The sequence below is a fragment of the Phaseolus vulgaris genome, chromosome 2 (assembly GCF_051622355.1).
Source record: "Phaseolus vulgaris cultivar YP4 chromosome 2, ASM5162235v1, whole genome shotgun sequence".
Taxonomy (NCBI): domain Eukaryota; kingdom Viridiplantae; phylum Streptophyta; class Magnoliopsida; order Fabales; family Fabaceae; genus Phaseolus; species Phaseolus vulgaris.
Window position 1 is genome coordinate 49,372,984 of NC_143499.1, and position 22,000 is coordinate 49,394,983.

Genomic DNA, 22,000 nt, shown 5'->3' on the forward strand with positions numbered 1-22,000 from the left:
TCCACATTCTTCGTTTTTGACAATAGAATCCTAATTTGGACTTGGAAATAAATAAAGTAATTTTTTTTTCTTTGGTTACTTTTCAGCTCTTTATTCATCTTGATATTAAGGTGATGTGGTGAAAAGTTTTAAAAAAAAAATTGTAATGAGTCCTTTGTTGATTGAAATAGATGTTAATTGATGAAAAAGATTGAAAGTTTTAAACCTAATACACCTCGTCGAGGTTAGGTGAATTGATAAACCTAACAAACTCTCATTATGATATACTTTAAATGACTCTAATATCATATTATGAAGTGAATTTTAACTCTCACTTTACCTTACAAAACCAATTTATAAAGTGAGGTTTGCATCCCTATGAAATATCTTTATCTCTGGTTGATGTGGAATCTTCAACAATGATTTAAATTGATTATTATATGCATTATGAAGTTTAACCTTGATTTTTACTTGACAAATCGGATTTTAATGAGGTATATATGCACTCAGCCTCAAATCCGCTTAGCGAAATTTATATGTGTCAAGCAATTTTGGACATGCAAAGTTTGGAGCGCTCTCCACCTTAAATCTGCTTAATGTTGTTTTCCTGCGCTTAAGCGAATTTACATGCAAATTTTGGAGTACAATCGGGTTCAAACTTGCTCAGAGAAATTTCCCTATGGTAAGCATATTTTATCTGCCATTTTTTTGGGTGTTCTTTGCCTCAAATTTGCTCAGCAAAATTTCTTTGCCTCAACTTCATGGGCTCGAGCATTTTGACAACATTTGTCACCTTTGTTTGGCTATCTTTTTTTTTTGTATTCTATTGGTCATGAAATTGAATTAAATCTTTTAAAAAATTATCATTTTGTAGATTGTTATAGATTTCAATTTTCTAATGTCAATATTTTGACCAATTCATGCAACATATGTGTTTAAAATAAGTAAATCTAGCATTTATAAAAAATGTAACTCATGCTGAACAGAAACATCAAACTATATCTAACAATAACTTAGAAATCTTTGTCAACAATGAACGAACACAACCATAAAATGCCATTGAAAATGTAAATAAAACCAAATAAATTAGAAATGAGAAATTCATGATAAAATTTCAACACTTGTAATGTAGAAGTATTACGATAAGCCAGTTTAGATCCTCACCAATGAAAGACTAATTAGCAGAAGAGGAAGAGATTAGTTGACAGGTTAGCTTTCGGCCTTCCTCTTCCTATCTTCCACTGGATTCTTCAATGTCAACAGCACCACCATATTTATCATCTTTCTTTTCGGAATAAAGAGGGCATATGCCGCATTCTTTTATTGTCACAACTGACCCCACATGATAATTATACGGACTGATCTCAAAAGTGAAGCTGCGAGCATCACACAGCATAAGGCTCATGCCGCTCGCCCTTGGGGACTCCAAGTTAAATTTCCACACAAATGTGTGATCTTTATCAAGAGATCTGTCTTCATCCTCCAAAATGAACACATAATTATTTGCAATGATCTGTTTGCCATCATCTTCAGATTCAAATTCTAGACTGTAACCAAAAGAACCATATCCACCTTCAATATCATTCGTATCTAACACTCCAACAACCACACACAAAGCGAAACCAGTGAGCCTATCATCGCTGCAGAAACTTAAATCTTCATTTATAGTCACTGAACGTCCCTTCCCACGAAAATGGAACCAACCAGGAACTGCACTCCCTGGAAAACAGAAGAACACACACCTATATGCATCGTCGATCATCCTAAGCCTTGCATCCTCCTCAATGTTAGCACGAGCACCTGAATCCAGTTGTTGAGCATTGATGAAATCAAATTTGAAGACACCCTCTTTGGAATTTGACAAGTTTTGAACAAGAGAATTTGGCATCACTCTTCTAATGGATGGGCAATCCAATGCCACGAGTTGTTTTAGAAATGGTGGAATCGGTGGGATGCATTCAAGCTTTTTGCAGTCGCTTAAATCGAGAAATTCCAGGCTTGAAAGATGAGCAATGCTCTCAGGAAGGTTCACGATTCCGGTTTCACGCAGTGACAGGTTCACTAATGACGTCAAGCGACCGATGTGTCTTGGGATTTCTGTTAATTTGGCACACCCCCAACAATCAAGTTCAGAGAGAAGCTTCAGATTAACAATGGAGTTTGGAAGTGACTCGAGATCAATGCACTCCTAGAGCTTCAGGGATTGAAGATTAACGAAATTGGCAAATGAGGAAGGCAGTTCTTTAACAGCCGTACATGTTAAGTCAATGTGAGTAAAAGTAGGAGCCGGCTCCGTGATATCTGGGAAGGTCCTCAGGCTTGAGCAACCACACAAATCAAGGCTCCTCAACTTCAAATTGAAAATGGTGCTTGGAAAAGTTTGAAGTGAATTACAGTGCATAAGGTCTAAGTTGCATAGTCTGTTGAGGCTTCCAATGGAAGATGGAATAATCTCAAGATTGAAGCAACCGATCAAACTCAGTTCTTCAAGTCCTACCAAACGGCACAAGGATGAAGGTAGTGCCTGTATGGCTGTGCCGTTTAAGTTGAGCACCGCTAGATCTTCCAACTTGTCCTGAATCTGGGGTAAATTTTCCAATTTTGAGCAACCATTGAGAGAAAGTTTCTTTAGGAATTTCCTATCAGAAAGGTCAAATCGAAAGATTGTAAGAGAAGAACAGAGAGCGAGATCTATGTGAGAGAGCTTCTTGCCACTAAAGTTTAAGTCTTCTAAGTCTTCTGAGTCTGTAGCATTATTAGCATTTATCTCTTTCATCATATCCGGTTCCTGACGCTCCAGTATAACATGAGGGAGAAATTTATCTTGATGTTCACTCAATGAAAACATATTAAGCTTCCCACAACGGTAAAGACTAATCCATCCTGGTGATGTGCATAAAATGTTGCTCGGAATATTTACACTATTCAAATCATAACAATCATCTAAACATAAATAACTGAGCTTGGTGAGGAATATCGAAGAGTGAACTTCAATCAACCATGAACAATTACTCAGCTTTATTTCTTCAATATTTGGTGACATAGAAAGGTCTGGTATTCTAGTAAGTTTCCAAGAACGACTCAGGTCGAGCCTTTTCAAGTTGGGTAAATTCTGCCACAAAAAGTAAATGAATGAGGTAACAAATAAAAACTACTTTATCTATTTTTCTTCCTATTTAAACTATTAGCTACTATCTATTGAGTTTATATTTTACATTACTTAAAAACCACTGTTAAAAAAACCACACTGTGGACTAACAAAACTCTGCCTATAAATTTTATAGTTATTATAAAAAATCACAAAATTTAACGTCTTTTTGTTCCCTACCTAAAATTACATCCTAATCATTTGAACCTAAACTTATTATGTATTCAAAAACTTATGATAGTAATTTATAATCGATCACAATGTCGAAATACTTTATATTATGCATGTATCAACTCACAAAATAAAATGGTGTTGTCTCAGAGTTAAAATTAAACCTTAGTTAAAACAAGTCCATCTTTCCATAATTTATTTTATTAAATACATAATTTGTAATTTATTGTATATTATATTCAAGTTTATGTTATGATAAAAAAAAGTATCTAAGGCATTTTTAATTAAATAATATAAAATAAACAACAAGAACTCAATTAAATAATATAAATTTTTTTGAATACTCGATGGAATAAAAAAAATTAATAAAACCCTCAATTTGAAAATAACCAAATTTATAAGATACTTAAAACTTAATTAAACCTACAAATTTTCATTATATGGAATTAAATATTGTAAAGATTTACCACATAAGTTTCATAAGTAGAATGTTTAAACAAAAAATTCTTCACGTTGGGAGTTTCTTTCCTCTATCTTATAAGTTTTCGTTGTTTCTTTAATATTTTTTATATGGCTTCTGTCAATGTAATTTTTTTTTTGTTTTAAAATATTATTAAAGATAAAATATAAAGACAGGGTAATTAAATTAAATATAATTTTTATTTTTCAGAAATGATGAAAATTATAATTAAATTAACTAAATTATATAAAATTCTATTTTATTTACATAACTCCTTTTCATATTAAAAAACTATATAAGATCTTCCAAAGTAGATAATACATTCATGGGCCATTAGACAATATGCCTAAAAAAATATATGCAAACTATTAAATTTATAATTATCTTTAATTAGAAGTATGCTAAGTATGACTCAAATAAAAGAAATTTCAAATCGAATAATGTGGAGAAGGCACAAAGGAATTGCAAATGAAAACCTGTATATGTATAATACACAAAACATGCTTTTATAATTCACTTTTATCTTTGAAAGTTTAGAACACAAAGGAACATAGATAGCTTGAAAAACCTGATCTCCTTCCCAGAGTTGTTCAAGATGGCTGGCTGGCATCTCGAGAGTCACTAGATTTTGTGGGCAAAACTTTGGAGGCCAAAATCTTTGAGGGAAATCGTTCCAATAAAGAATCTTTAGAGTGTCCGGCAGACCTACAAGAGATGATTCAAGAGACATAGTTGTTTCGTAATCACTGTAGAAAATGAGCATCCTAAGATTGTCCATCTTTTCGAAACTTTGTGCATGTACTACAACTTCGTTTACTTTGAAACTATGTAATGCTAGTGATATACACTGTATTGCATCTGACCCCTGAAAGTAAATCAATGTAATTAGAAAAAAAAGCATGAAATGTTGCATTTCAGGATGCTTAATGACAGAATATACCTTGTTCTTTCTTAAAACCTCACAAATTTCCTCATAATTAAACAATCGGCTGCGTTTTCCAGGATGCTGAGGACACTCTTTACGAACAATTTCTTTACCCATTTCTTGTATTAGATCGTGCATCAGAATTGTACCATGAAGGACAGATATTAGGCCCCTATCTTTGAGAATATCCATTCCAATCTTAGAAGAGAAACCACAGTCAGCAAGTGTTTCTGCTACCACAATCTCCTCATGACCTCTATAAAAGCAAGCTATGTCAAGAAATATATTCTTCTCCTCCTCCTCCAGCCCATCATAACTTAATTTTAATACATTGAAAATACCAAGATGTTGGCCCTTTTTCAACTTTTGCAACTGACTCTCCCATGCTTCTCTTGTTCTGCCATAAAGCAATGACCCCAAAATCTGGAGAGCTAACGGAATCCCTTTTGCATATCTCAACACCTTTTCTGACAGTTCCCTGTAACCAATTTCTTCTGAAGATTTTTGTTTAAAAGCATGTAAACTAAAAAGTCTCATAGAATCACAAAAATTCAACTCCTTAACTTCGTAGATATCATCAGCTCCAGCATTCTTAAGCACTTGTCTATCTCTACTGGTCATAATGATTCTACTGCCCTGCCCAAAACTATCACTCCCTCCTATTAATTTTTGAAGTTGAGCTGAATCGGTAACATCATCAAGAATGAGGAGAACCTTTGTCCGTTTGAGCCTTTCATTGTAATATGGTAAATAAGAGGATTTCTGTTCCTTTAGAAGCTCAGACTGATATTTTGTTCTGATACTATCTATTCCATCCCTTTGTATTTTTTCTTGAACGTCTAAAACAAGGCTGCTGGAATCAAACTGCAATGCCAATTTGTGATATATTTGATTACAAATTGTACTTTTTCCTATTCCTCCCATGCCCCAAATTCCTATGATCCGAACATCCGGTGACTCAGGATGCAACAAGGACTGAATTCCTTCAGTATGTTTTTCAATGCCGATGATTCCTTTATCATAATTGGTGGAATAAAGATTCAATTTTCCCAAAATATCTTCCACAATTTTTTCAACAAGTATGTATTCTGTCCTGGCAGATGATTTAGAAAATAAAGTATAAAAATTCAAGCACAAAAGCTAAACTAAACTAAAGAAAAATTTCAGAGTCAAGAAGAATGAAAATCATTGAATAGATTCACATATCGATTCTAGTTTCGAGTTCTGGATAAAATAAATAAATTAAAAAGTTGAAGGTAAGTTTAGGACGTTATCTTCCTATATTAGTTTGGTTGGTTTAGTAATTGCAAATCATGATCGCAGAAATTCTACAGTAACCGTTGCTGACTTCTGATACTAGGGAGCATACTTGTAGGTACAAAGTTAAGCTATAACATGTGATATGGTTCAGATCTATGACCGACTAATAGAAATGAAAAAAGAAGCACTTGATTTATGGTGAGATGAACACAATTTTAGTAAATGAAAAGAGATCCTGATTATCTCGATACATGTAATAAATATAATGACCTGGTGACTTTTGAATCCCAGCCTGAAAGTCCAGCAGCTTCTGTGAGAGCATCCTTCCATCCTTGCACTTTGTCGTGCTTAAAGTGCTGCTCATGCTCATCGAATGCTTCTTTGTATCTTTGTTCCTGCTTCCTAATAGTTGATGGATCCACCTTGTAGAAAACAGGTATGACATCCCTTCCATATCTCTTCTTGCATTCAAGTATCTTAGTGAGTTCATTCAAGCACCAAGTGGAAGATGCATAGTTTTTGGAGAAAACGACGACATAAATCTTTGATTCCTCTATTGCAGAGAGCAGTGCATCTGAGATTTCTTGGCCCCGGGGTAGTGTCTCATCAATATATGCTTCTATGTTCTTCGTTTGCAGTGCTGGATGAAGGTGGCTAATGAAGTTGTCACGTGTGTCTTCCCCTCTGAAGCTGAGAAACACATCATGCTTTGTTAGAGAAGCAGACATGGCCAATGATGAAGGGTTTCAATTTTCTCTGCAACTCTCAGATCCCTTTGTTTGTAAGCAACTTGCATATATTCTATTAGGAAGGAAAATATATATTTCTACCACAAATCTACCACAAATTGGAAAAGCCTTTCAATTTTCTCAAAATATCTTTCACAGCTGTGTTCTGTCAGATACGTAGTAATCAGAAAAAGAAAAAGAAAAACGAAAACCATGTCTGTCCTTTTATAGTTTTATTCCTATAATATCTTTCCATTAATCATCATTATCACTCTTCAACGTTCATATCAAGTGTATTGATTTCATACTTCATCAGCTAGACATAATAAAATCTCAATAATCTTTTATACTGTCAACATTTATAAATACTGGGTTTTCATTGTACATGGATAAAATGGATCAGAGCTTGCATGGAATCTGCTTCTGTATCAGTCCTAGTGAATGGGAGCCCTACGGAGGAGTTTAAGCCGTCAAGAGGACTTAGACAGGGAGACCCGTTAGCACCATTCCTCTTTCTAATGGTGGCTGAAGGTCTTGCAGGACTGGTAAGGCAAGCACAAAAAGCCAACCTTCTGTCCGGGGTGAAGATTGGTTATAACGAGGTTGAAGTCAGTTTCCTTCAGTTTGCGGATGACACAATTTTCTTCTGTGAGAATTCATGGAGCAATGTTCGCACAGTGAAGACCATCTTAAGGGGTTTTGAGTTAGCATCAGGGCTGAAAATTAATTTCCACAAATCAAAGCTAGCTGGAATAAACGTTCAGAATCATGAGCTTACAAGCTACACAAGGATCCTTCACTGTGGACACATGAGTCACCCTTTCAAATACTTGGGCCTAGAAGTAGGAGGTAACCCAAGGAAGAAAGCGTTTTGGGAACCAGTTCTGAATAAACTGAAAGCTAGATTAAGTGTGTGGAAGGGGAGATTCCTTTCGATGGCAGGAAGAAGTTGTGTAATAAAGTTAGTGCTCACATCTATACCTTTTTTTTACCTATCAGTGTTCAAAGCGCCAGAGTCGGTATATAAAAGCATCAGAAGCATACAAAGGAAATTCCTTTGGGGATGGGGAAAGGAGAAGAGACCAATTTCTTGGGTAAGTTGGAGCGATTTGTGTAAATCAAAAGAAGAGGGAGGTTTGGGGTTCAAAGATATCAGAATGTTTAACTTTGCTCTCCTAGCTAAATGGAGATGGCGACTCATCTCACAAGAAGTAGGAAAGTGGAAGGAGGTTCTTCTCTCAAAATATGGGGGTCAACTAGATTGCTCCCATATTCCTGTGAAACATCAATCGTGGTGGTGGAGGGACTTAATAAAGGTTTGTAAGGAGGGAGGAGGAGATGGGTGGTTCCAAGAAGAGTTGCGCTGGAAACTTGGCAGGGGGGACAAGGTCAGATTCTGGGAGGATGTGTGGGTGGGTGAGTCAAGTCTCAAATTCCTATTCCAGAGATTATACTCCTTGTCTGTTAATCAGGATTATAAGGTGGAAGAAGTAGGTGTGTGGGAGGGCGAGGGCTGGCGGTGGGGACTACAGTGGAGACGAGATAGATTTGAGTGGGAATCTGAAATGGAAGCAAATCTGATGGAATGCCTAGCAAGGGTCCTGGTGAAAAGGGATATAAGCGATGTCCAAGTGTGGGGGGAAGAGGAACTCGAACAATATACGGTTAATTCAGCATATGCAAGCCTAGCTAAGCAAACGAGTGGTAACCAACACACTGTTTTTGAGCTCCTTTGGAAAGCTAAAGCATTCCCTAGTGTGTTGACAACAGCTTGGAGAGTTCTCTTAGATAGAATTCCAACAAGGGTGGGGCTAAGCAGAAGAGGTGTGCACATGATATCAAATGCATGTGGTCTGTGCCAAAGTAAGGAGGAAACATGCCAACATCTGTTCTTTGAATGTAAAGTTGCACAACTTGTTTGGACGCTTTGTATTAAATGGCTGGGCATCACGTTAGTTCAACACAATGACCCAAAAATCCATTTCCTGAGTTTCCACAGCACACAGGCCAATTGTAAGCAAAATATGATCTGGAAAGGTATTTGGGCAGCTGTAGTAAGGTGTATTTGGGACCAGAGAAACTCTATCCTTTTTAAACAAGGAGTAGTAGATGCTGAGGAGATATTACAACTGGCACAACTTAAATCTTGGTCATGGCTGAAACATAGATCAAAATCCTTTAATTACTCCTTTACAGACTGGATTCTTAACCCGCTTTTATGTATAAAGAGTTTTAATTAATAGCAGGCTAGCAGTAGAGGGGAAGATTGGGTGAACTTGAGCAAACTTGTGGTCTATAGAAGGTGAAGAAGGAACAAGGATGAAGGGTCCAGGCCTGCAGGGGTCGGTTTTGTAGAGGTCAGGGCTGGAGGACCAAGTTTCCACCCAAGTTCGAAGATACCTTGAGGCGTCGAATGACTAGCTGTCTGCAGGGTAGTTGGAAGTAAACCAGCTGTAGGAGTGCGTGTAGTACAGGAGAAACTGAGATGGAACCAAAAAGACTGGTTGTTGTTCTTTAGTGTTGGCAATGTTTATTGGTCGGTATCTTAAGTCTTGGTTGGTCTGGGGCTGAAAGTCCAGGAGGTGCAGTTCAGAATTATCTAAACCAAGGCCTAACCAACACTCCAGCTCATTCTGAGTTAGAGGCGTCTTTGGAGCCATGAGAACCTGCTGTTACTCGTTTTGGGGCATTGTGGTCAAAGGGAGGAACCCGCAGGGAAGCTTATATGCCTGTGATGATCTGCTGGATGATGTAGACCTGGTTTATGCAAGGACCCTCGGATGATGTAGACCTGGAGATGCTGGAGCTGAACTGAAAAGGGAGGGTTCTTAAAGAAATCCAGTGTTGGAGCCTACGACATCACTATCAGAAACCAGTTTTTTAGCTAACCTTGTTTTTAGTCTTTGCAGGTTCAACACAAGGCAAGTGCAGGGAGGCAAGGTTTTTTCCGACGTTCCCAGCTACCTAAATGCCTACTGAAGCTATACATGATGGTAGTCCTCAATGCTCCATCTGGTTTTCTGCATGCCATACAGCTGGTAATATTTGATCGGGTTTGGCATAGGAGGAAGGTCGATCATGTGTCTCGGGTTTAGGTTGGTTTTTGGCCAACAGAACCTTGAGTTGCTCTTGGTTTCAGACTCTGCTGAAAGGTGTACAAACGCTAAGCATTTGACCTTTTATGCTGCTGAAGATCATCATCTCTGTGCTGCACTTATGTAGGCACAAAGTAATGACCAAGTTTCTGTTTTAGTAATCCTATGCTGGTGGATCTGTTTTCAATCTGGTTTGGGTAGCTGTATAGTTTAAGTTCTTTAGTGTTAAATGCTCTTTTAACTCTGCTCTGTACTGTTGTTTGCTTAAACTATGAGGGTTTATGTATAAGGGTTGGGACACCCCTCAAGTGTCCCATTTTTATTCTATCAATTTATTGCTGATCAAAAAAAAAAAAAAAAAACATTTATAAAAAATATTTCCTTCAATAATATTTGTACTTTCTAGCATATAGAATACTTAATGGATTCTTCCGTGATTTTTCTTTTTCTAAAGTACAATTGATATTTTAACAGATGCCGAAAGGTCTTGAATATGAGGCTGTTTCGAAATGAAAATTCGGGTAAAGCATTTTCAAGTCATCAAGTTTTGTTGGGTGAGTGAGTGATCAGTGCTAGCATTTTCAATCTCAGTTATAGAATGTAAAGATTTACACATTTATTTGCTGATTAATAATTTATTTATTGAATTAAATATTTTAACAGTGAGTATGGATTCTTGAAGGAATGTAATCATGGTGTAGAATGTACATAGTACATATAGTGAGTTGGATTGAAATGTTGAACACGTTTTCCTCTGCAAAGATTCAGGATATTTATGAACTTGCTATAAATTGTTTTAACTTTTCTCTGCAACTCTCAGTCCCTTTGTTTCTACCATTTTGTTTTTGAAAAGCCTTTCAATTTTCTCAAAATATCTTTCACAGCTGTGTTCTCTCAGATACGAAACAATTCGTAGAATATTATATTATGGTGTCAATATTTACTAAATTTATTTATTTCTTTAACATATTTTAGAAAATAACCAGTAAACATAAAACTAGGTTAATATGACTAAATGAATAAAGATAGTGTAAGAATAACAGGAATAACATTACTACAAATAACAATATATCAAATATTAATATGTTTCTTATAAATTAATATATTATAAATATCTATTGATTTCTTGTGGGTAGCTTATTTCTGTAACATTTTAAATTAATTTTTTAGATTTTACAAAACATTACATTTTGATTATAATACTTAGGACTGTGATGCAATTTCTGCAATGAAGGCTGGCAGACAAAGTGGTTGAAAATTCTGAGAAGAGGGTGAGTATGATGCTGCGGTCATGATCTATGTATTAAAGTGTAAAGGCATGGGTTTGGTAGACAGGACAATACTGGTTTTTCATTGCTACTAGTTAATATGTTTCTTTCTTACTGCTATATGAATTTGCTAGCAGTAAATAAAAGACTTCAAATAAAGCATGTGTTTATCATACATGGACTAATGCAGCATTTTTAGTAGAAGGGGCTAATATGATTTTAATCTAGAACAAGATGGCTAAACCCAAAGATGGTGGGAATAATATCCTCAAATCAATTGTTTTGGTTTTCAGTGTAATGTCATTTGTAAGTATCAAAATTTGTTTGTTATCACATTGGAAGGTAGTATCGGTCATGAAATTTGTGGAATACCTTTACCTATGTTTGCTTTGGGTCTGTTTTACGCCCTCTTGAATTAAGTAAATTTTTAATTGCCATCATGAAATTAGGCTAAATATGTGTAGTTTTGAGCACTTTCTTTCTTCCATTTCAATTCATAGTTTCATACATATTCAATATCATGTGGGAATTAAGTTCTTGCTTTTAAGGTGAATAACAGTTTGTTTTCTTGCAGAAAACTATTTTCTAATGCATATAAATTTCATTTTCTATTTTCAGCATTGGATTATGTTATGTAATTTTCCTTTGTATTATACAGAGTAGGATTTTAATGTTTCTACTGAACAGTGCTATCTTTTTTGGTTCATATTCTGATTTTGTTAAATTTTTTTCAGTATGTGCCACATGCAGAGGATTCTATACTTGGAATTGTTGTAGACAGCAGATCAGATGTAAGGAATTTTCTAAATTTTTTTTCAAGCTTTCTTGTTTGCTTCAAGTTTTCTGTAAGTATTTAACTGTCTTAAGTTGTTAATGAGGACTAAGGACTGAAAAAGAGAATTAGCCATGACATGGTGGCATTATCCATCTTCAAAACCATTAGTTTTTTTTCCTACAAAGATACATGTCAAGAAGCAAACCAGGAACAAAAGTGATGTTTATGATTGCTTTCTCTCTTGTTTACTTGCTTTCTTTTTGTTGGACAATTGTCTTAATTGCATTCACACCAAACCTGCAGTAGTTTCAGTCCCTTTGGGGTTGTCATAATTGCAGCCTCAAGAGTGGTGGTGTAGTCCAACATCAACCAGTGATATAGTTCAAATATAGCATATACATGAAAGTCGTGTTGATAATCAAAGGTTGCTTCATCTTAACTAATAACATGTAAATGTCATTTGAATGGTTAAAAAGGAATTCACCAGTGTAACACAAAATGAATGGATTGCTTGGTTATGTGTCAACTGTTGTACTTTTTTTGAGTTGCTTGAAAATAATTAAAATTTGTTTTCATCTAGATCTGGGTTTTTTCCTATGATAAAATCTCGATTTATTTCTGTGCAGAACTTTCTTGTGGACATAAAAGGACCAGCTATAGCATTTTTACCGGTGCTTGCATTTGAAGGAGGAACTAGAAGAAATATACCTAGGTTTGAGGTGTGTATAAATTATTTTTGATGTATTTCGTGATGTAGATGTAAAATAATGCAATACTTTGTTTTTAGTTTCAATGTTACTCTTTATCTGCAGGTTGGGAACATATCTTGATGAAATATAGAAACATTTTTATTCATAATATATATAAGGATTACACATTCATAATTATTTCTTTCTGTCGTAGCATTGTCTACCTCAAATCACTGCAACTTTCTGTTGTTGGTATTTGCATATCACGATGGTTATTGAGAAATTTAGGAGTTTGCTGTTGTGTACCAGAAGTAAAATAGAAGGTTCATTTTTTGGTCATCATCAATTATTAATGTAAATAGATATAGGTGAAGGAGATCAGTATTATGTATTGTATCATGGACCATTAGAAGACTAGGGTCACCAATTGGAGGCATTGGTAACTTTGGCTAGTAAAACTAAAACCAAAGTCCATTTTTACAAAGCCTTGGTCTTGATGCTGGATTTTACACTTTTAAGTCACTTAACTAGTGTGCTTTAAAAATTGTGGGGTGTGATCGTGTCTTCTTTATAAATTTGAACTCCATTCATCATAAATTGGTTGTATCTCGGGGCCAAAGTTGCATTTTATATTTATTTTTACTTTCATGTTATTTCTATGTATCTGTTTTGTCTGATCTTGTGGAAATCTAATTCACCTTATAGCTGTACTTTTTCCTCCATTTTAATAATATTAAGTTTTCATTTTCTATACATAATCTTGGGTAATTTTCTTTTTATATCAATGCTTGAAGTGTCAAATTGTTACAAGCTGGATTATTCTTAGCTATGGAGCTTTAATTAAAGTTTTCATCCTTGATCAGCCTCAATATCCTTGTTTTGAAAAAGAAAATGAATAGTTGAATATTTTGGCATATTTCTTCTCTCTCTATATCTCATCCTTGTCCAAGATACTTTATCCCATTTGTCAGCACCCATAAAATATTTCATAGTTATAATTTTTAAACTAAAATTCTCACCCTTCTATAGATAAGATTGCTCAGACGATTGAGACATTATCATTTAAGAAAGAAAAGAGTGCATTCTGGATGCTCGAAAGGGAGTGTTTCCTAGAAAAAAAATGTGATTTCAGGGTGTCCAGGCTCAGGTAGCAATGGTAGGAGTTCCACATTGAAATGGATGAACTACTTGATTTAGTACTTTGGGACTCTCTCACCTAATGGACTAGTATTTTGGGTTAGGTTCTCTCCGCTTAAGTCCTAAAAAACAGTTTTTCTGTTTCTATTTACCTTTTAGGATGTGATTAGTGTAACATCCTAAATTTTACCCATATATATAATGAAATAAAAGTAAAACTAGTAATATCTAATTACGAATAATATATTTACTACTTTCTCATATGTGTATCTCAAAAGAAATATCCCTCTTCATAGGGATTTAATATATACATCAAAAGTTTTAACAACAAAACAAAGCATTCAAATAAAACTATCTCATTCTCCAGTTGCTCATTAAGGAGCTCTATTACCTGCAATCTCATCTGCTCCCCTGTAAAACACGATCATCATAGATAAAGAAACAAACACAAACAAATAACAGGGTAAGCTATCTATATAAAAAGTTTTGATATAATTCAAATTTTAAATTAATAAGCATAATTCATCAATTTTCATACGATTTCTCAAACCATCAAGTGTCTATTACATTCATAAAATTCATATTTCATATGTCGGACTTCTACTGACTCATAACACATAGACTCTTGACTCTACTTCCGGAAGACTCGTGCGTTACTTAGACTCAGAGATCTGCACCTGTCATACTATCTCACTGTGAAATCCACACAGTTATGCGCATAAAGAATCTCAATATCATATCTCTCCTAGTATGACAGGGTTAACTCATATAACAGGTCAAGTTAGTTATCTTTTAAACAACTTACCCATTCATATGAACCTTCTTCGACTCTCACCACCTGAATAACTTCATCTATATGATTTCATTATCTCAGGAGAGTCAGGATATTTCCTTCTAGACGAATCCCTAGTCAATGCACATCCTAAACAATCTTAACACGGTATTTTCTTTCCTGAAAATACTATGTTTTGATTAAAAATATATTCTAAACATTAAAATCTCTCACATCAAACAATCAAATCATTCCACAATTTAGAATTTCCAAAACACCCAACAATTCATTCACTAATCATATAAATGTCTTGAATCAAAAGGATTCCAAAGTGTATCTAAATAACATAAGTTTTACTATCCAAAAAGAGAGACAATAAAAGGAGAATGAAATAAAATTATCTTCCAACTACAACTATATCCAACAGTATTTAATAAAAAGGATGAGGAAGCCACAACATGAAAATTAAAGTTTGATCACTCATCTCAAAAACACCAGAATTCAGATTACAATCAACATAGCTCTCAAAATAATCAACTCATAATTTACTTTAAAAATTGTCATAGACAATTTTAGTTCATAAACTGAATCATCAAGAAATATTCAAAATATATGCTCTTTAAGTCAATCATCATCTGAAATCAAACAACCACTTCTCATCAAAGTAATTCAACAAAATATTCAAAAAGAACAGTTCAACTCATTTATATTATCCTTCAAACACTTTCAATTTTCAATCACAAACAGTTTCAACAAATTATTCACCTTAAAATCAATATAAAAGATTCAAAATCAACCATTTCAGTCAATATATTACTTTACTCTTCAAAAGAGACAATCCTGCAAGCAAAAACAATTGAAATTGGTGGCCACGTCACCTCCAAATCCAGAATCTTCTAACCTAGGGTTTCATTGAAAATAATAAGACTAGCTTCCTTTACCTGAACTTTAGCTGATGCTCACTAAGAGCTCCAAATCTACTAAAAACCTAAAGGTAATTAACCTGCACCACAGAGTCCTAATCAAAATCTAACTATATAACTAGACCTTGAGTTAACAGAGATTAACCCGTACAAAATCTAAGATTAACCCGTACAAAATCTAATAAGATCAAAATTAACTCAAAAGAAAAAGGGGCCAAGAAGGAACTTACTTTATCTGAGATTTTGATCCGGCAAACTTATAGGTTCACTAACAGGAGTCCAACGGCAGACTCCGATCCTGATAAGCGAGGAAGTCATAATCTTACATAAAACGGAGAAAAGAAAAAAGAGGAACAAAACTGAACTTACTCTATAAGAGATTCTGATCAGGCAGTCTTACCAGGAGTCTAACGGTATACTCTAATCGTCAAACTGATGAGAAGAGATCAGAATCTTAAAGTGAAGGGAGAGAAAGGAAAAGGAAACTTTTAGAGAGATGGTGGTTTTTCTTAAATGAAACTGAATAACTGATTTTTCTATTTATATGTCCTTTTTCATTTTAATAATAAAATATTCAGGTATCATTTAAAATATATGACTTCTACTCTAAGGTTATTTTCTAGATCCTTACAATTAGGACCATGAAGCAGTGGGTGTTTTTTCCATTAATGAACTTTGCCACTGCCACAGATCACCTTGGTTAACCTAATTAAGTCTTCTGAAGTGTATTTTGTAATTAATTCTTGTAAAACATGAAGTGTAAAATTCATGTACATTTTTCTTTTCCTCTTTTGATTTGGATGTCAAACTAGCAACTTGACTTTGTTCTCATGTGGGCGTTAAGCCATGTTTTGTCTGGTTGGTCTATCACATTTATGTAGGTTGTAATCTATTTTGCCTAATGCATCAGTTGCAGATAGGTACTTTGCTTTATGTGCGGGTTGTAAAAGCAAACCCTGGAATGAATCCAGAGCTGTCATGCACTTATGGTTGGTGTTTTATATCGACTTTGTTTTTTCCTTGTGCCTCTTACATTGTGGATTTTTTTGTTACATAAGTTTTAAATTTATTTCTGTATTAGTTTTGCAGACATAACTCTGCCTTTTATTTTGTTTTGGAGTTTGTTCAGCTATATGTTTGAGTGTACAACTGGTCTCTCAAGGAGGTTTGGCAGTGTTATTTTATTTTTTCTGTTCATGCATAACATTAACAAATATTGACATGAGAGATTGTGTTTTTAGGCTTCTAAGCTCACCTACGTGTCCCGTTCTTGATGCTTTAGGGAAGAAAATTTCCTTTGAGATTGCAAAAGGACTCAGGAGAATTTAGAAGTTCTGAGATATTTATGATAAGAATTCAAGTTCTTTGTTACTAGCAGTTTAATGGTTATATCATTTTTGTTCTCTGGAAAATATCTGATACAAAATTGGTACTTAGATTTGGTATTTATATTGTTCATATGTAGAAATCTAATACTATAGCAAATTTTATCTAATTTAGAAGCAATTATATTCTACTCTTTGGAATATGTTCTGGCCTGCTTTTATGATTGTAATTATAAAATTTAGTCTTTGAAATTATAAATTTAATAGAGGAGATTACCAAACATCCATACTAATTAAACTTTTATATTATAAATTTTTTCAGTTTTATATTGAAAACATATCCCTTTAGTATAAGACTTAAAGGAGATGTCTTTTGGTATAAAAACTGAAATAAAAAATCTTTTAACTATATGGGTCAAATGGATGATTAAACTTATAAATGTACAATTAAACTTATAAATTGTAATAAACGATACTTTAATTTTAAACTCTATTGAACTTTTTTTAATGTTCTCGCTTTTCTTTTAAATGCATTTCACTATTAAACTCTATTAAACTCTATTCTCGATTTATTTCTGTGCAGAACTTTCTTGTGGACATAAAAGGACCAGCTATAGCATTTCTGTGCAGAACTTTCTTGTGAACATAAACCTGATCTCCTTCCCAGAGTTGTTCAAGATTGCAGCCTAGCATTTCTAGGGTCACTAGATTTTGTCTCGAAGACCTACAAGAGATGATTCAAGAGATACATTTGATTTCAATCCAAACGTGTAAAGCCTAAGCATCCTAAGATTGTTCATCTTTTCGAAACTTTGTGCATGTACTACAACTTTTTTTACTTGAAAAGTATCTAGTAATATACACTGTATTGCATCTGATCCCCGAAAGTAAATCAAAAATTAGAAGAAAAAAAACATGAAATGTTGCATTTCAAGGATGTCTAATGACAGCTGAGTAGTTTGCTATTTTTCACAAAGTAACAACAGAATATACCTTGTTCTTTCTTAAAACCTCATAAATTTCTTAAATCTTAAACAATCGGCTGCTTCTTCTAGGATGCTGAGGACACTCTTTATGGCATATACTTTCCAGGATGCTATATTAATTGACATGGTGCTGCCAGAGTTATTTAATTACAATTTAGATCTTGACTCTACATATAATTAATTAATTACCAATTATTTAAAAGACTAGTAAATTATATTTTTAATCTCTCTACAACTTTATAAATTTAGTTATAATTCTCTAAAAAAAAATTTCCCTTGAATATTAATTATAATTACCTTTAGCAAGAAACATTTCTAATTTAAACAAATAAAAATTAGAAAAAAAATAGATTACAAAAACTAAATTTGATTTTTTTTTATATAACTCCAAATATATTTCATCCATAAACAAATTCTATTAATATTTCATTTCTGTTTAAATAGTTTATTCATATTTGTAATATTATTTTCAAAAAACAATATAATTGTTTTTTGAATAAAGGTTTACAAATTCTCTAATAATGTAAATGAGGAGAGGAGTGAGGGTAAAAATATGAGAAGCTATGTGAGAGAATCTTGTGACAATTTAGCTGGTGTTCAACTTGTGAGAAGTCTTTCAACTTGGTTTTCAAGTTTTATATTCAATTTCTGTTCCTTCAAATGTTTCTTTTACATTTTTTAAGTCTCTCTTTAAATTAGATCATGTCAAATATCATTTTTCTAACCCAACACAAACAATTTTAAAATTATTGGTAAAATGTGAGAAATAAATACTAATCACGTGTAATTATACAACTAAACAATAATATAAAATCCAAGTTTATCTCTATTTTATGTTTAGTTCCAAATAATATTTTGGTAAACTCTTCATTTCTACTTTTCATCTTTATTATTTCATTTTAATCTTTCTAATATATTTACTCTCTTTTTTAAAGAGACGAATTCCAATGGACAAAATATTACAAGAATTAAAAACAAAATAAATTAAAAAATAAACAAAATAAAAAGAGCTTAAAAAAAAGAAATTTTACACATAACAAAAGTCAAACAACTTTTGATTTATATATTTAAAATTCTCTATATAAAAGGATAATGTTTTATGATACATCGATGTGAATGTTATTTATATACTAAATAAAATGACATAGTAATTTAAAATTTGATAATGTAGAAGATGTTACCATATCTCTTTTAATTTATTTTATTTCATTATATATTTAGGTGTATTAAATTTCTTTTATTTCATTGTGTATTTAGGTGTATTACGTAAAATATATAATTAAAAAGAAAGAAGAATAATATTATTTTGAAATTTAAAGAATGACATATAGAAAGAAACAAGCTTTTGTTAAAATTGCACCATTGAAAAGGAACATAGAAGAATCTCGACAATTATACTTTGACTTATTTTAATTTATTATATTTATGAGTATTATTTTTTCTTAAACATAGATATTGGATAAAAAAATATAAATAACATTTATTTATTTCAAATTTAAAAATATTATAATTAAAATAAAATATTTTTTTAATTAAGATATAAAAAAACATTCTTTAACAAATTATTTTAATTTCAAAATAATTAATTCAGAGGACGATTGAAAAAATATTAAATATTATAATAAAGCTTCAATAATATTTGTACTTTCTAGCATATAGAATACTTAATGGATCCTTTTATGAATTTTCTTTTCTAAAGTACGATTGATTTTTTAAATGTTTTTCTATTTAATTTTTCTTTCTTGACACAAAATGTTCAGTGCACAATTAATTACTCACCTTAGATTTCGTTCTTCTCTTTCCATTTCCACACTCAAATCATTTTCACCTTTTTTTTCTTCTTATTTCACAAAACTTTAATTAAAATATGGAAAATAAAGTTCAAGAACCCTACTTATATATTAATATTAAAAATTTTAAAATATTAATATGCAAATGAATATTTCTTAATAATTTTATTTTGATGTAAAAAATAAAATGTAGTTTAGTCATTCATACTTAGATGGATAAAGATGGTTTTAGAAAAAAAAAAAGAATATGCATTTTATTTGAAAGGTTATCTAAACTCTGAACTCACTGATGAATTAATAATAATAAATAATATGGAATTCTATTCCAATACCATATAAATGTTTTCTTGTTCAAACTGATAATTGGGTTCGTTTATGATGAATTAGCATTTGTTTAGGTCATATATAATAAATAACATTTTCATAAAAAAATTAAAAATCTCCCGCAGCCAATGGTATTAATTATTAATAATTTATTTACCATTTTTTAGATTTTTTTTTTACTATAAAGACATTTAATTGAGATTGAAATCTTAATTCACACTTTTTGGTAAAAGAATAATGGATTTCATATAATTTTATTGTTAAATATTTTGTATAACACTTACAAAAAAAAAATCTCATACATATAAGTACAATATAACATCCTTAATTTAAGTAATAAAAATTATGAATATTTAAAGTTGTATATTAAGAATTGAAGTTTCGGCTTGACTCAAATCTATTACTTATAAAATGAGTTATAAAATGAGGTTTGTGATATTTATTCAAAATTTCAATTATATTATGCATTTATGGTTTTATGCTTTTAGAGGAATCAGTAACTTAGAAAAGCTCCCAAAAACTAATGAAATTCCATGAATAAAGGAGAGCTAAAAGAAAGAGAAACGGAAGTGAGAAATCCATAAGATGATAATTAATAAACACCCTCTCTTAATAACATAAGATAATAACATAACATATATTCTTCAAACAATTATAAGCTGTAAGGATCTAGAAAATAACCTTAGAGTAGAAGTAATATATTTTAAATAATACCTGAATATTTTATTATTAAAATGAAAAAGGACATATAAATAGAAAAATCAGTTATTCAGGTTTCATTTAAGAAAACCCACCATCTCTCTAAAAGTTTCCCTTTTCCTTTCTCTCCCTTCTCTTTCTCTCCCTTCTCTCTAAGATTCTGATCTCTTCACTCATCAGTTTGACGATCAGAGTATACCGTTAGACTCCTGGCAGCGAAGACTACAAGACTGCCCGATCAGAATTTGTTATAGATTTGGCGATCGGAGTCTGCCGTTGGACTCCTGGTAGTGAACCCTATAAGTTTGTCGGATCAAAATCTCAGATAGAGTTAATTATCTTTAGGTTTTTGGTAGATTTGGAGCTCTTAGTGAGCATCAGCTAAAGTTCAGATACATAGGTTAGAAGATTCTAGATTTGGAGGTGACGTGATCACCAATTTCAATTGTTTTTGCTTTCAGGTCTCTTTTGAAGAGTAAAGTAATATATTGACTGAAATGGTTGATTGTGAATCTTTTATATTGATTTTAAGGTGAATAATTTGTTGAAACTGTTTGAGATTGAAACTGTTTGAGATTGAAACTGTTTGAAACTGTTTGAGATTTTGAGATTGAAACTGTTTGAGATTTTGAGATTGAAACTGTTTGAGATTTTGAGATTGAAACTGTTTGAGATTGAAACTGTTTGAGATTGAAACTGTTTGAGATTGAAACTGTTTGAGATTGAAACTGTTTGAGATTGAAACTGTTTGAGATTGAAACTGTTTGAGATTGAAACTGTTTGAGATTGAAACTGTTTGAGATTGAAACTGTTTGAGATTGAAACTGTTTGAGATTGAAACTGTTTGAGATTGAAACTGTTTGAGATTGAAACTGTTTGAGATTGAAACTGTTTGAGATTGCAACTGTTTGAGATTGCAACTGTTTGAGATTGAAATGTAAAATTTAGATATAGTAGATGATTTAGAATGTATATAAGTTTGGAATTGAATGAATTACTGAATGTATTTGAAAAAGGTTTGTGATGATTTGTTTCTTGACAATTTCAGAGCATATATATTTTGAATTTTTCTGGATGATTCAGTTTATGAACTAAAATTGTCTGTGACAATTTTTAAAGTAAATTATGAGTTGATTATTTTGAGAGCTATGTTGATTGTAATGTGAATTCTGGTGTTTTTGAGATAAGTGATCAAACTTCCTCATCCTTTTTATTAAATACTGTTGGATATAGTTGTAGTTGGAAGATAATTTTATTTCATCCTCCTTTTATTCTCTCTTTTTGGATGGTAAAACTTATGTTATTTAGATACACTTTGGAATCCTTTTGATAAGACATTTACATGATTAGTGAATGAATTGTTGGGTGTTTTGGAAATTCTAAATTGTGGAATGATTTGATTGTTTGATGGGGGAGATTTTAATGTTTAGAATATATTTTTAATTAAAACATAGTATTTTCAAGAAAGAAAATACCGTGTTAAGATTGTTTAGGTTGTGCATTGACTAGGGATTCGTCTAGAAGGAGATATCCTGACTCTCCTGAG

General features: G+C 32.4%; 1 protein-coding gene, 1 long non-coding RNA gene and 1 pseudogene across 6 annotated transcripts in view; 1 reads left to right on the forward strand and 2 right to left on the reverse strand.

Annotated features, from left to right (window-relative positions):
- The window catches only part of LOC150029236 (vacuolar iron transporter 1-like), a 71,587-nt gene that overhangs the window by 46,779 nt on the left and 2,808 nt on the right, over positions 1 to 22,000 (reverse strand). The window contains exons 4-6 of one of the 4 annotated variants that reach the window (XR_016518935.1): positions 15,561 to 15,628; positions 15,349 to 15,410; positions 13,860 to 14,046 (exon numbers count right to left, since the gene is read on the reverse strand). The exons of 1 other annotated variant lie outside the window; for it this stretch is intronic. Coding sequence is in view for 2 of the 3 variants with exons in the window: in XM_090299262.1 (XP_090155388.1) it covers positions 17,214 to 17,379 (166 nt within the window). In the remaining variant the exon portion in view is untranslated. Of the gene's footprint in view, positions 1 to 13,859; positions 14,047 to 15,348; positions 15,411 to 15,560; positions 17,380 to 22,000 lie in introns of those variants that run through there. 2 more of the 4 variants (XM_090299264.1, XM_090299262.1) reach the window with 2 other exon arrangements.
- LOC150029240 (TMV resistance protein N-like) lies at positions 1,018 to 6,806 on the reverse strand (annotated as a pseudogene). The gene is made up of 4 exons (XR_016518934.1): positions 6,214 to 6,806; positions 4,699 to 5,776; positions 4,327 to 4,623; positions 1,018 to 3,091 (listed from the first exon to the last, which is right to left on the reverse strand). The product of XR_016518934.1 is annotated as a TMV resistance protein N-like (transcript).
- Positions 11,763 to 16,311, forward strand: LOC150029241 (uncharacterized). The gene is made up of 3 exons (XR_016518936.1): positions 11,763 to 11,825; positions 12,436 to 12,528; positions 16,247 to 16,311. It is a non-coding gene; the product is annotated as an uncharacterized LOC150029241 (long non-coding RNA).